The 15453-nt window shown below is 33.2% G+C and overlaps 2 protein-coding genes across 3 annotated transcripts; both read left to right on the plus strand.

The window, feature by feature from the left end:
* Positions 1 to 4037: 4037 nt before the first annotated feature.
* On the plus strand, positions 4038 to 10162 carry LOC124530407 (adenylate kinase 7-like). Its single transcript, XM_047104572.1, has 16 exons — positions 4038 to 4595; positions 5037 to 5192; positions 5477 to 5619; positions 6147 to 6274; positions 6640 to 6792; positions 6864 to 6945; positions 7027 to 7113; positions 7287 to 7445; positions 7627 to 7746; positions 7823 to 8010; positions 8477 to 8568; positions 8802 to 8912; positions 9026 to 9307; positions 9385 to 9512; positions 9662 to 9820; positions 9906 to 10162. Exons 1-16 carry the CDS (start codon positions 4370 to 4372, stop codon positions 10107 to 10109), a joined length of 2418 nt encoding a protein of 805 aa, XP_046960528.1. The 5' UTR covers positions 4038 to 4369; the 3' UTR covers positions 10110 to 10162.
* A 385-nt stretch (positions 10163 to 10547) lies between these two features.
* Positions 10548 to 15453, plus strand: LOC124530391 (sodium channel protein Nach-like). Of its 2 annotated transcripts, XM_047104549.1 has the most exons (11): positions 10548 to 10952; positions 11035 to 11132; positions 11205 to 11307; positions 11383 to 11560; positions 11684 to 11829; positions 11904 to 12003; positions 12104 to 12380; positions 12801 to 12939; positions 13035 to 13141; positions 13804 to 13987; positions 15245 to 15453. In XM_047104549.1, the coding sequence occupies exons 1-11, from the start codon at positions 10711 to 10713 to the stop codon at positions 15354 to 15356; spliced, it is 1686 nt and encodes a 561-aa protein (XP_046960505.1). In that variant the 5' UTR covers positions 10548 to 10710; the 3' UTR covers positions 15357 to 15453. The 2 variants fall into 2 exon arrangements, with proteins under 2 accessions (XP_046960505.1, XP_046960504.1); XM_047104548.1 differs by having other exon boundaries at positions 11035 to 11307.

A 15453-nucleotide genomic window follows, 5' to 3' on the forward strand; every position in this document is an offset into this window, starting at 1 on the left:
AACTTTGCTATCTCCGCCGCAGTTAATTTCGTAGATTTCCGCGAGGCAGGTGCTTCGTAAGAGACGGCTTCGCAAGGAGTAACGCACTGTATACCCCCCATTACATGAAAAGTATTGTGGCCATCAATTGTATTAACATTGAAATCGGAATTATCGAAGACAAACTGGGAAAAACCATATACCCCGATTTTTGGAGAATGATTCTGGATACAGCATGATTCAAATAATAACACTTCATTGTAGGAAGAGCAAAATCCAAAAGCTGACAGTATGTCGATGAGATGTTTTGACGCAAATTTCCTGTACAGAAATGTTGCAACTCCCAATTGCAGGGGAGAATGAAATCGGCGAGGTCGAACTGCAGTCATGATGGCATGTGCGATGGTAGTGCAGATAGTTTCCCACTTATTGGTCGTTGAACACTTGTATTTCATTATTAAAGTGCGAAGAAAAACTTTGAGCGATTGTGGAATTGTCGACTCAATATTTTTCATGAAATCGTCGATCGGAGGAAATTCGTCTTGCAGCAAAAGGCCTCGAATATCTTCTAGTATTATTCCTGCTGCTTCTTCGACAACACGTGATCTCTCTTCTGCTGGATTTCCTTTTTTCGCCTTATAAAACGAATCGCTCAAAATTTTCGCACCTGCATTCGTTAAGCAAATAAATGTGCCAAGACGTGGTCGTTCGAATATCACGATATTATCGCGGTACTTGTTTATTAAGTACTTTTTTATGGTACGGAAGTCTACTTCTTCAGCACCCTCGATTTGGTGGGTTATGTCGGAAAGTTTAAATTGACAATCATCATCATTCGATAGCATGTAATTGTATATTGCGTCGACAATGTCTTCGATATTTTCACAACTGCGTCTTCTTTTTACTCCCCTTTTCGGTTTAACTTTTAAATCGAGCCAGCATTTGTGATGGTATCTTGCGCCAGCACCAACATCATCAGAAACTTCTCGTATACGCGCACTCACCGACTGTGACACTTGATCATTTCGGCCCTCCAATATCGACAATATGGATTTTTTCACCGCTGAAAATGATTTTACCGAACTTATACGAATTCGTTGTTTGAGGCGAACGCGTTGGTTCGTTTCTTGAACGTTTTCCGGAATCTTTTCGGTGCAAATAAAGCACGAGTTTTTGAAATCGAATTCCTCTTCATGTGGCACGGGTAAAGGTGTCGGTGTCCGCGATGACGACGAAGAGTCTGACGACAGACTTCGCCGTACAACAGCCGCCGCAGCTCTCTCGTCTCCATAATGTCTTTGACACGAAGAATGCACCCTAATAAATAATTAATACCAGGAGTAAATACTGGAAAATTTTGTGATGATGAAAAGTAATTTTTATAACGGTCAAAAAATAATGAATATTACCTTATACTCGATAGAGAGGTTAACATGCGCTCATGTTCCTTATTTCCCCTTATCACGCTGGCTTTTATAAGTGTTTGTATCCGTTTTTTTTGCACCGTTATAACTTCTCCTTCACTCAACGTTTTGCTGCATATAAAGCAATGTTCCATTTTTATTTTTTACAGCAGCACAACATTCTAAAACCGAAAATACACGATTTTTGATCCTCACTGCGTAGAAGCCAAGAAAACACTGAACAACTGAACGGTTATGCTCACTTCCACTCCCCTTTACCCCGACCCTTTCTTAGGCTAAAAATAGATTTCATGGGACGAGGGTTACCCCAGGTATAAAAATCGAGGACAGATGTTCCTTACTTGCACTAATACACGCAACAGTGTGTCTGTGGATACACGTTGCGACAATGGCGCGGAATTCGCTCGGTAAAATGATATATAACTACGAAAGTATTGGCACTACAGAAAAAAGTTTAAGAACAAAATTGTTCATAATTAAAAGATCTTTACGTTGATGATCGGTAAAATTCAATAAAATCCAATGGTTGGGGAGAAAACGACGAAAAATAGGAAAAAAAATGAAATTTTTGCCTTGCGGGAGTCATAAGTTGAAAAATATTAATGTTAGAAAAAAAAGTTTTAAATAAAAAAGTTGGTAAATTTAATTTGGAAAAGAAAAGGTCTCTATAATTTTTTGGCTAACAGTGATCATTCTCGAGATATCGAATTAAACGCGTTTCGGTCGAAATGACCTTGAGCTGACCTCACTACAGCCCCTCAAATTGGAATTTAAGCTCAGGGTGCACCCCCCTTTCAATCCTCAAAATGCCCAAACTGTGTTCGCTCATGTTTATTTAACCCGTTTTTAGCCGTAATTTGACTGGACTATTTATCGTCTAAAGTTTGTCGTGCTTGGGCAATTAACGCTATGAGACCATGAGAAGTGGTTAAGGGCTAACATAATAGCGACACTTAACACGGGGTATTCTCACACCCCAAGTTAAGCTATTGCAACTCTCGGCGAGCTATGGAGGTAAAAATATTTAAGATCAAATGTAATAAATAATACAGATTTTTATCGTAAAGTTTCGCTTAGAATAGCTTAGAATGTTTTTTCTGCTTTTGATTAGATAGGGGTTGATCCTTGAGACACCTCTGTAACTGCTAAGGTGCTTTTTATTTTTACTTAATTTTAATCAAGCGGAGCACGACTTACATTTATAATTACCCCTGTGGTTGTTGTATGTGTACCAACTTTTGACTTTAGAAAGTAAAAAAAATCTAAACAAAATTTTCATTTTGACTTTTTTTTCATGATGCTTTTCTTAGTCGTTAATAAAAAGCAAACATAAAAACGTATAATTTAATGTACTTAGTTAAAGATTTTCTTCCAGAAAATTAAAATGCTTGGATTTGAAATAATATTGTCCAATAATTTTTTAGGTAGCTTTAGTTTCCACTATTTTTGCAGTAATCGTTGTACTTATTAATTATTATAATTATATTATAAGCTACTCTTTGTAATGTCGAATATTTTACACTTACAATTTTTCACAAAAAAAAATACACATAGTACAATTATATTATTATAATTAAACAGTATTAAACAGATTCAAAATATGCCAAAAGGTGCCATAAATAAAATTATCAACAATTCGATTTATCATATACTTAATACGTAATAATAAAGGTCTGTTTTGACAGTTAATTTTATTAATTGAATGTATTCTGAAGTCATGTCATTACTTAACTATTTGTAGGATGTTGAAGTTATATTAAAATACTTTTGATGATGAAGATGGAATTGAGACTGAAAAACATTTTTTTTTAATTTAATCGTTTCATATTTGCAAAATATATTTTGTCAAGCAATGTATTAAGAAAAATACTAGTAAAAGACTATAAAGCTTATTGAAGAATATTTATGTGTGGTGCTCATAAAATAAAAACACATATCGCATTCCAACCGTCCAATGTTTCATATTAGATTGTATAAGATTATTTTAAAGTATTTATCGTGATATTGTACTTAGTCTTAAGATTTCAATTGAAACTGATTTACACGCCAATATTATATGTTAGACGTTTTTAATAATAATAATTAACGAAATTACGTGCTCACTATACTGTAGAAAATGAAAATAATTAAATTGATGACCTAAAATGTATTGAAATTTAATCTCGATTATATCTATGTTTAAAAAAATGGATTATTGTTTTATTTTAATGTGACAATAGCGAATACATTTAGAAATAGTTTAAGGAATAATATATTGTAATAGTCTTAATAAATATTAAGATAATGATATGTTGTCGTTGATTGTGCTCGACATCATGTATTTTATTTCTGTTTACGTTCTAATAGATTAAACATGTTAAGATATATTTATCTTCATCTATAGATATTTTACTGTGACACTATAATCTTTTAAGTTAAGATACGCCTTTTCTCTTTTATATTACAGCTAGAGAAATATATATTTGACAAAATACGAAAATTTGTTTTATTCAATACACTATTACAGAGATTATTCTCTGTGCTGTTCGATAACCAGCTAAGAAAACTTATTGTTCGTACTGATTTACGGGAAAGATCAAAGATTCGCTATGTTCTTTAAAAGGCTTAGACATATATTATATATTATTGATTTGTAGCTATGGAATGGAAGAGAAAAACAATGTTCTATGTTTTTAATAACATAATCTACAATAATATTTAACGACTCGTTAGTTTGTATCTCGATATTGTTACACTGTACGACGATTTAAATAGTTAACAAGATAAGTATTAATAAAACGCAAGGGCGTAAAGTACGTACGAATATAATAACGTATGTGAAAATTATACTTACTCTTTTATAGGTGACGTTTTCTATTTCAATAATTATAAAAAATAAACATGTCATGATTGTTGTCAAACAAAATTTGATCCTTGAATTTATTGTCGTGTTAAAAGTAAAAACTTGTAAATAGTCCACGGAAAAAATGTCCTCCGAGAAATCGTTATCTAATATACTGCAACTATTCTCATATAAACGATATTTTATTAATAATTTGGACTCATATCATGGGGAATATTTTTTAAAAGAAATATCTAAAGTATTAGAGCAAAATGCGACCGCTTCGAATAAACAATCTTCTCAACTTATTCTTGGTGAGGATGTCGAGTCGATAAGCCAAGCTCCTCCTGAAGATCCATACGAAATCATAGGTTAAACTATATACCATTATAGACAACATCAACATCACATACATTACTCTGATCCCAATGTAAGTAGCTAAAGCACTTGTGTTATGGAAAATCAGAAGTAACGACGGCACCACAAACACCCAGACCCAAGACAACATAGAAAACTAATGATAATCTACATTGACTCGGCCGGGAATCGAACCCGGGACCTCGGAGTGGCGTACCCATGAAAACCGGTGTACACACCACTCGACCAAGGAGGTCGTCGAATTTGAATGCAATTTCATCTACCATTTTACTCAATATCATAAAGACTAATTATGATTTTAATACTTATATATTTTCATTTTATTTAAATTAAAAAGCAGTTTGAAACAGCAACTAGAATTTTAATAGCCGTTGAACTTATCAAAATGTGATCCCAATTTATGGTAATGTTGCATATAACCGGCTTTTTCTCAGGAACCGTTACAGACCCCAAGGTCAAGTCTTTGGATAATGTCGCCCGTATAGTTTCTAAAGCCGAATGTCTGTCCCAAATGCTCGCTTGTGGAACGGTTATCTTTGATATAAGCTATGATAGAGATGAACTGAAATTAGCCATGGATTACGTTAAATGTTAGTATATTAAAAAAATCTTTAAAATGTTTAGGTAATGGAAACGGAAAGCCCTAACTGCCAGACAATAAATTTTTATCCGTTTTCCTTTAGATACTTACCCATTTGTGTTTCTTGTAAACAGTAACGATTTTTTCGGTACTATTCCTTTATATCCACCATAACTTAATAAAGTCTTAAGTGAAAAAATAATACCATACCCACAAGAAGAAACAATAAAGTCATTAGCGTTATAGTAATATTTGAGAAGATAGAACAATAATTTTTATACAATAATGTTACAGTATTAAAAGATCTGTTAGATAAGCAAGCCCCACTTCGTTCGCCTGATTTAGACGATGACGAACCTCAAACCGCGTACAAAAAGCGTTACCTGATTCTGGTATCAACAGTAATGACATGGGCCGTTACTAAACCATTAGACCCGGTAAGTATTTTTTACTGGCGATTACAAATTTTACATTGTATATTTCGTTTTGTGTAAAATGTTTTGTTAGAAAAATACTACAGATAAATATCATATCTATCATTTATGCATCATGGCATCCTACTTAACTAGATTAAAGAGCTATCCTGAAAAATAGATAACACATTAATATTTATTTTAAATAGGTTTTTTAATTTGAATAAAAATCGGTATTTTTTTTCCATGGCTAGTAATAAATTTACATTCAAATTAGGTAAATTCCAATGTCCATCTAATGTAAGAAAAAAGTACCATGTTCACCTTTAGTCATCTAGGATTGTAAAATAAGTGAAATAATGATATGATCATTTCTAAGTGAAATAATGATATGATCATTTCTAAGTGAAATAATGATATGATAGATTTTATTTTTGAAATATTAAAAAAAAAAATAACGCGAAATTTTCGAATGTAGGTAATAACGCGAGTAACAGGATGTGTAAACATATATTTTTTTCTTGTACAATAATGTTCGATATCTTTTAAAGGACACGCCAGATATGCCATTTATAGAGTCTGATTTTCGTAAAAGAAAACCACATCCAAATTACAAAATGCATTACGATTTGGAGAATGAGGTTATTGGCATTGCAAGAAAATATAAATCACAAATCGGGTTAGTGATATTAATTTCATCGCTTTCTTAGTATAAAATACTTACTGTTGCATCCGGTTTATTTTTATAATTAATATTTAATATATGCTAAAAGGTTTTTATATTCTCCCAACGTAATTTATGAAAATTCACAAATAAATCAAATGTTTAAATATTGCATATAGGTACATGCATGGGCATTTTGTTTCGATTTTGTCTTTTTAACTTTTAAATTCAGTATATAAATCAGTTAACCTAGTTTATTTTTGTATTTATAATTTCAAAAATCTAATCGCGCCTAGTTGAGCAAGTAGACCAAGCCAGCAAAGCTATAACGCTATACAATACTAAACGAGTAATGTTTAAAAATGATTAACTTCTGTTAGAGCTATGGTCATCGCAACAGGAGTGACATACGGTGGCCGAGAAGATGTATTGTTTTACTGGTTTCAAAAAGCTTGGGAATGCGAGCGTCTACTGCCGATACTGGGCCGCGGTGGAAACGTTATTCCTCTTATAAATGTGAAGGATTTAGCGCAGTTAGTATAAATGAAATGAAATATCACACGAATTATTTACGAAACAATACTAAGTATAACTTATTTTTCAGGATTATTTACAATTTAATATCTGATTTTCCGAAGAAACTTTATATTCTTGCTGTTGAGCAAAACGTTACTAAACAAAGAGAGGTTGTAACGAAAATCTTTATTTAAAATCTCATATTCATACCTTGTTAAAGAAATATAATGGAAAAATTTGAATATTTACAGATAATAAAGCCTTTGGGTAAAATTGTAGGCTCGGGAATGTTTAAAAGTATTCCTCCTGAAGATGGTTTCCTTATACCTGAAATTGACGTTAGTTATAAACTTTAAATGCATTAATTGTAAATGCATACTTACACGTGTACACACTTTAAATACATTTTTAATTTTTATTCAAACTGCTTACATCCTCCAAAACTTGAGTACGTTAATTTGCCAAAGATGTGTATTATTTGTATTCCAAATTAATATTTACTTTTTTACAGCAAAGAATTTTTGATTCTATGACTTTAAATCTCAATATGGAGCCTACATTTATAGTTGAAACAATGGGATTGCAATGGACGTCAGAATTGTCTTTTGAAGAGAACGTTCCCACTCTTATGAAACAATTTAAAAGAGAAAGGGGGTTAAAAAGTTTCAAGGTCATAATTGAAATTATTGATATTTTAAATTTAGTCGTTTACGTGGCTTACGCTGACTAAAAAATATTCTTTGATAAAATAAATGTATTATATTTCCTATAATGTATTCAAATTGCATGTTATATTCACAAAAGATGAAATTGATCCAATATTCTATTTTGTTTATATAATAATTTTGCAGGTGATAGTTCATGGGCCACCCATTGTAGGTAAAACTACCTTATCTAAGCTAATTTGTGAGGCTTATGGGCTTCTTTACGTGTCGCCAGACACCATCGCTGAAGATATATTAGATGATTTGGTGAGCCGTCACTATGTAACTATATTTATTTTGAATAATTTTGAAAGTAGAAGTGAAATTCATAAAAAAATATTAGTCATGGCGCATCAAACACTGGGAAGTCGGTGAGACGGCTGCTCTTGCCCAACTTAATACGGAAGAAGTTGAGGTTGGTGCGGGTGATGATGCTGACGAAGAGGGTGATGATACAGCTCAAGAAGTAGCCAAACAAACATATGCTATGTTGAGCGTAGGACGATCTTTGAGCGATGAGGAGATATTGACGTTAGTCAGATTCTTTTGTATGTTGTTTAAAACTAATTTGAGGCATTTGATAAATTATTGTTTTAAGATTGTATAGTTCCTAATTATATACGTATGAATTCATGAATATCTCATTCTAATGTCAAATAAGATAATAATTGTTTTTCATAGAAATATATAACATTAACTTTGTGCGGTGCTTATATTCCAAGTTGTCATACGATGTGAAAACTTTTCCAACGCGTTTACAACATAGACAAGAGTACTTATTTCGAACGGCAGAATCGTGCCAATCAAGAGTGCTCTCATAGCATGGAAACGGCTGAGTCACTGAATTACTTGAATAACTCTGCGGGCTGAATGGGAGTCTGAGAATGACTACATTTCCATTTAATACGTTTATTTCTTGTGAATTGATACCTTACCTTACCTCGTGCATTCAAATAGGACATTTATATATATATATATATACATTATTTTTTTATAGATATCTACGTCAAAGACTTATAAGTCACGAGGGCTTGAACAAAGGATGGGTGCTCGATGGTTTTCCAACCAATCTAACACAATGTTCCTTATGTAAGCCAAAGTAATGTTTATTTAGGTAAAACTTTGGATTGTTAGTTAAAAGAAAAGGTACCTGCTATAATTATATAGGACAATGAGGTATTACCTTTTCTTCATATATTATTAGTTAAATGTGAAATATAATACATGGCTTAGATTAGTTATTTAGTAACAATAAAAGTTACATACGTATGTATGACAAAATACTTATAAACACCAATTTAAACTGTAACATATTCGTTTAGTATTCGAAAAGGGGGATGAGCAAGATTCTGATGGAGATGAAGACAATGTGGAGGATCCATTTGATGAAGACGTTGATTTGTATAGCAATGTCCTAAAAAAAATGTTACCAGGTTCGTTACTTACTACATTAATTGGTCAAAACTTAAGTGTCGTAGTTTACATTGTAAAATTTAATATAAAACCATTCGCAAAGTCCAAGCTTATAAGTTCAACATAATTTCAGATGTTGTTGTATCTTTAGAAGCAACTGATGATTTTATATGTGAAAAAGCAATGCGTCAACCAGAAGATGATTCTCGGTTAGATGAAGAAGCTGTTCTAAAACATCTCAGTGAATTTAGAGCTGGTGACGCTCGTGATATAACTGTACTCAACTTTTTTGATGAGCTCGATATTCATCCTTTAGTAATACACGTGAAAGATCATGCTGATTATGGAATGAAGAATACTTATACTGCAGTTGCGCTACGTATGGGCCGTCCGTGTCGTTACGGAAAACTTATGGGTAAAAGATATATGATATTATACATCGAAAAAAGCTAAAACCAATGTTAAAGTAACAATTTTACAAACGTTTTATAGCACAAATCGAAGCGGCCGAGAAAAAAGAAAAGCGTGAAATGGAGACCCTTCGTGCTAAAGAAGAAAAAGCAATGAAAGACTTAGAAAAGAAAATGAAGGAAGATCTCGAGGAAAAAATGGAATATTGGGTATCATAATTTATTTACTTTTTTACTCTGTGAAACATTAAAAATAAGATTAATAATATTATAATATGCATTAATAATATTGTGTGATATACTGGTTACCTTTTAGATTATGAATAAATAATTATTTTAATCTGTATTTTTGCCATTAGTCTGAATTGTATTCAATAATGCGAGAAGAAGAGGAGGCAGCTTTAGCGGCGGCGGGCGAACCCATGAGAAACTATCTCGTAAACAATATATTTCCGACACTTACGAGTGCGCTACTAGAAGTTGCAAAGTTACGTCCAGATAATCCTATTGATTTTCTTGTACGTTTACTTATTTATTATTTCAAATTTTCAATAAATTAATGATTATATTATTAACGAAAAAAAAACGGTATTTCTCGCACAGGCCGAATATTTGTTCAAGATGAATCCAACGGGTAAAATGCTAGAGCCAGGTTTCAATCTTCAGGCTGAAAAAATACTGGGGAAAATAAAAATACTTGATGATGCATTGAAAGACTTGGACATAAAAATAGAACCGTTATTAACACCTGACGTAGATTTTGAATTTAACTCAAAGAAAAATATTAATATTATGAGTGCCTTGTAGTTTACTAATAAAGTTAATTCTCATTGATTTTATTTAGATGTATTACAATATTTTCCTCGTCTTTGTTTATTATTCTTCCACTAAATAATTTTATTTTCTTATATTATCTAGTCGTAAGCGTTATGCCTTAAATTTTAAACATGTAATTCATAGGTTTTTTAAAAAAAAGTACCATGTATAATACGACTATACATTGAAACCAACAACAACAATAGCCTGCAAATTATTCCATTGCTGGGTTAAGGCCTCCTCTTCCTTTCTGGAGAAGGTTTGGAACATATTACACCACGTTGTCCCAATGCGAATTGGTGGAATACACATGTGGCATTTCTAAGAAAAAGATACACGCATGTTTTCACCGCCGTGCACGAGATGAATTATAAACATAAATTAAGCACATGAATATTCAGTGGTGCTTACCTGGGTTTGAACCCGAATCATCGTTTAAGATGCACCCGTTCTAATAACTGGGCCATCTCGGCACTTACACTGAAACCATTAAAAATATTAAGGGATCAATAATTTCGATGCTATCTCAGCTTGCGTGATTTAGTATGGAAGGTCGTCAATCGATCATTTATATTCAAACGTTACACATACTATGTTGGCTAAGAACAAAGACATGAAGATTTATCCTCAAAATATAGCTAAAAACGACCCTCGGGACCTGAGAAATCGTAAGAATTGGTTACCAAAATCAATTCCCAAGTCCAAATCATCAGACGATGGACCTTTGTCTCTACTAGCAGACAGTTTGCGTCATCAAACTACTGAATTCTTTAACAATTCTACTTTACATGGTGTAAGATATATTGCGGAAAAAGAACGTCCATTTTGTGAAAAGTTAGTGATGTTTAATACGTTTAAATTTAATTTAATTTTAGTATTTGTAATTTTTGGCTATATAATGTATTTTTAATGACAGGTTCATGTGGTTTAGCTTTACTTCTATAGGAGCAGTCGCTACTTGTATCATTATCGTAAGTTTGTGGGAGAAGTTCCAAACAAATCCAACAATTACAGGTAAGTCCATTAAGTTTTTACTGACATATTTTTCTAACACAACCCTGCAACTAAAACAAAACGTTTCATTAGGATTAGATACAGATTTTCACAATTGGGATGTACCTTTCCCAGCAGTCACCATTTGCGATCTAAATCCAGTAGATGAACAATTAATGCAAGATTACATAGAGAAGTAAGTAATTAGTAAAGTTTGAACAAATTGCAATGTATAATAAGCAACAATTCTATTTAACTTAATTTTATATAGCATTTGGGGTTCTGATCCTCCGGCTGGCGCTGAAAACATGCTGCGATGGTTGGCAACTTTAAATTATCGATCTATAGCTGAAAGAACATCTGAATTCGTAACTTATCCAGAACTCGTTGGAAGGGGACCAAACGATGGTCCCGAGCCAGCTTTAAAACCAAAAGATGCTGTTTTCAATGTAGGTACTAACTTTATACATTTATTATAATATGTATATATTTTAAGTAATTGTTTAATGCACTTTCATTAATAAAAAAATATGTTATTGAGCAGTTTTTTAATATATAATTTTTTTTTCAAGATTGTTAGACGCTGTGAATCTTTATTCTATGATTGCGAATGGAAAGGAGATTCTGAGGAATGTTGTGACTTGTTAGTGCCCGTGTTTACAGAGATGGGCTTTTGTTATGCGTATAACTCACGACATGCAGAGAAGTCTTGGCCCTGGTAATCATACATATATACATCATATTTATAAATAAGTAACTTTAAGGTACGATTTCATTGATGCTTTATTTCAGGCAAAGTCAGACGGAGCAATTTGCAGAGGCTTTCATTCATGAAACCGATGCAAAATGGTCATTTATGTTCAATTCATTTCGTAACGACACGACAATAGATGTACGTTTTTAAATCATATTTTTGGGTAAACTAGAATAAATTTATTACGTGTTCTCTATTTTGGTATAAGAAAAAATCAAAACAAATTACAAAATTATAGATTTACATACACTCAACCGAAGAAATGGCTGGTTTGGAACAAATCGCTCAGCATTCTTGGGATCGTCGTGTTGAGAAAGTTTCTTTTTCTGTAAAACATACATACACCACAGAGGATGCGAGGCAATTATCTATCCGCCAAAGACGCTGTATATTCGCTGATGAACAAATTTTAGAAACATCTAATATTTATACATACTCGGCATGCATGCGACAATGTCGTATGCAGCAATGTCGATCCTTATGCAAATGTGTCCCACATTTTTATCCTCGCATCAGTAAGTACTCATCCGGGTTTAATCATTAACTATTTCTGCAAAAACCTTATCTACATTATTTAATCATATTCAAAATCTTAACATACATGCCTTAGGCACAATAAGCGCCCTAGAGCTATCAAGCAATGTTCGGGAGATCACGAAATATATTTTTTAAGAGACCTCATTCTCAAACTCTATCTATCTTTTAGTCACAATAATATGATTGTTGTATATAAAGACGTCTTGTATACGTATGCGGTCTGTATGCTAGAAAAATGTAAAATAATAATTAAAAGATAGTAATATTTTCTATCTTTATCTTTGATGTAGTTGTTCCTGATCATGAAATGTTAACTTTTCGTTTGAGTTATAACTTTAAAATATTTCCATAGTTATATTAGGGAAAAGAAACTAATATATACTTGATAAAATTGACAGAAGGCTACAGACATTGCACAGTTAAGGAACTGGAATGTATTGCCAAATATGTTGCCGTTATTACTGACGTGACTCGTTGCTCTTGTGAACTAGGATGTACTCATACAGTCTACGAAGTTGAAAAACTAACAGAAATTGAGTAAGATTCTTCTTTTCTAAAGCCTCTCATAAGGAAGTAGCTCAATTTAAGTTGAGTTTTGATATAATATAAATAAAATGTATTTTTATTTTTAGTACAAGCAAAGGTCCAGTCGCTACTAATTCCTTGGAAACTGAATTTGTGTCTTGGCCGATGGTGAGGTACAAGCGTGAAGTACTTTTTGGATGGGTGGATCTTTTAGGTATCTATACAAAAAAAAACTAACTTCTAAGAAATTATTAAAAATTAAAACAGTTACTTATTATTATTTTTTATTAATAATAAAAACAATCTTATCACTGTCGCCTGAGGTGTCAGATGATCTTTTCGCGTGTTATATACTTATACTAAATCATTTTACAGTATGTGTAACATTTTGTTTATTTATGTAAACCCTGTTCATCAATATTCTAGTATTCCCATCAGTATTGATTCGAGGGTAGGTAACTCGTCTGTAAAAAAGTATCCGAAACGACGATTCTCTTAACCGTTCAACCGTTGACATTAATATAGAAATATTTAAAAAATTTCCATACTAATATTATGGGAGAATAAGTATATTTGTCTGTCACTCTTTAACAGCCAAACCAAATTCTAAGTTGATGAAATGTGGTATTTAATTTGCTTTAACTCGAATAAGCTAACTGGATCGATTAATAATGTACATTCAAGCCGCTGTTTTGGATCCCTTAAAATTTGTTGAACTTATAGTTTCATAAATCAGCTATAGTAGGGTATTATGTATACCATTCATCAGTATTTGGCATTCAGGAATTCCAAATAGGTTGATAGTATATAAACATCTTGGATCTTGTCTTAAATCAATACAATAATTTCACGACATAATTTAGAATTATTTTACAGTGTCTTTCGGCGGAATAGCTGGTTTGTTTCTTGGCTTTTCTCTCCTGTCAGGGGTAGAGCTAATCTACTACTTCACTTTGCGCGCGTGTTGCGCTCTCGTGAGGGACAAGGACATGTTGAGACGCGAACGCGCTGAACGTCTCGCTAGACCCAAACCGCCATATGATTTGAGTTTGGTGCCGTGGTAATTATATTTATTTTGTCTCAGACATAGTCCATATTTTAATTTTAATATTACATGGCAACCTTATCACTAATAATAGTAAAAATAAAGAATAAAAAACAAACAGAAACAAACACAAAAACGCCATTCTTAGACAGCGTGTAGCCGTATCTAGTGGCGCAGTATTTCCGAGTCCTGCGGTCAGCCAGTGCACACAGAATGCCGTTCGAGCTACATCGTAACATCTGAAGCGCAGATGCACACCTCTTGCGAATAATAGCATAATCCGAACAGCACTCTGAATGCATTGTTGTACTGAACTCTCAGAGCGCTATAAGCGCGCTGCGTATTCTTAACCCAAGGGCTGCAGGTGTTAAAGGATTGGCAATATGCCTTGAACAAGGTTATCTTTACACGTTCAGTACACCGTGCAAACCTTCGGGCCAGCATGCTATAGCGCACGGCCAGCACCCTGCGCTCTCGCTCCAAGTCCTCGTCATCGCTAAGGTTGTCTGAAACCCTCAATGGGTTAGTTGGTTACTCAGATACTTTACCGTTACCTTAACCGTTCTACTCTTCTTAAAGCAGCGCCACCAAGATTTGAAGGTGGAACATTAGTATAAACTTTCTTACCGGCTTTAACTCACTGGAGTTTTTTCACGTTCTATCTCAGTCCATGGGCATCAGCATACCTCTCACATGTACTAAATAATTTTCGTAACGCGCCGATTGAGGGACTTAGCAATACCATATCGTCAGCGTAACTGATGTTATTTACGCAGACGCCCCCCACTTGACAACCGATACTGCTATTATCCAGCTCACCAAGCAGCCCATAATGTACAGGTTAAATAGACGAGGCGAGGTAAGGCCGCCTTGTCTCACACCGCACTCTAACCCATACATTTCCGAGTGCTCGCCTGCCCATTGCGTTGGTTGTGGTACCAATATTGCAAAAAAGGTGTAACTTCGAAGGACACATCCGTCTCCTTCCTGAATTTATTCCAAAGTACATCATAGTCTATAATATCAAAAGCCCTAGATAGATCCAAAAAACAGGCATATACAGGAGTTTTTCTAGCTGTATAGTACTGTACATTCTGCTGCTATATGTTTATAATTTAGATTAATAATGGGTAATTCACAATTCTCAATTTCATTAACTAATAAAATTCACATCTTTCGATGACAAACAAATCATATTTAAAATTATATAATGTTGGTTATGAAAAAAAAAAAACCGAATACCAAATCGTACAATTTGAAATTTCATTTCAGGTGGAAACAAGCGCCAATTCCTCCCGGGGAGAAACCTATCAAACTGCGGGTAAAAGAAATCCAGCCACCACAATATTCCCCACCGCCGATCTATACTGAATATTTGCCGTAATTTAATAACTTTGGTAAATTACGTATGAAATAAATTATAATTATATTAGCAATTTTCGTAAATATTAAATTAAGTATACTTACGTCATAATTCAGCA

Source organism: Vanessa cardui, chromosome 6 (assembly GCF_905220365.1).
Source record: "Vanessa cardui chromosome 6, ilVanCard2.1, whole genome shotgun sequence".
NCBI classification, from domain to species: Eukaryota; Metazoa; Arthropoda; class Insecta; order Lepidoptera; family Nymphalidae; genus Vanessa; species Vanessa cardui.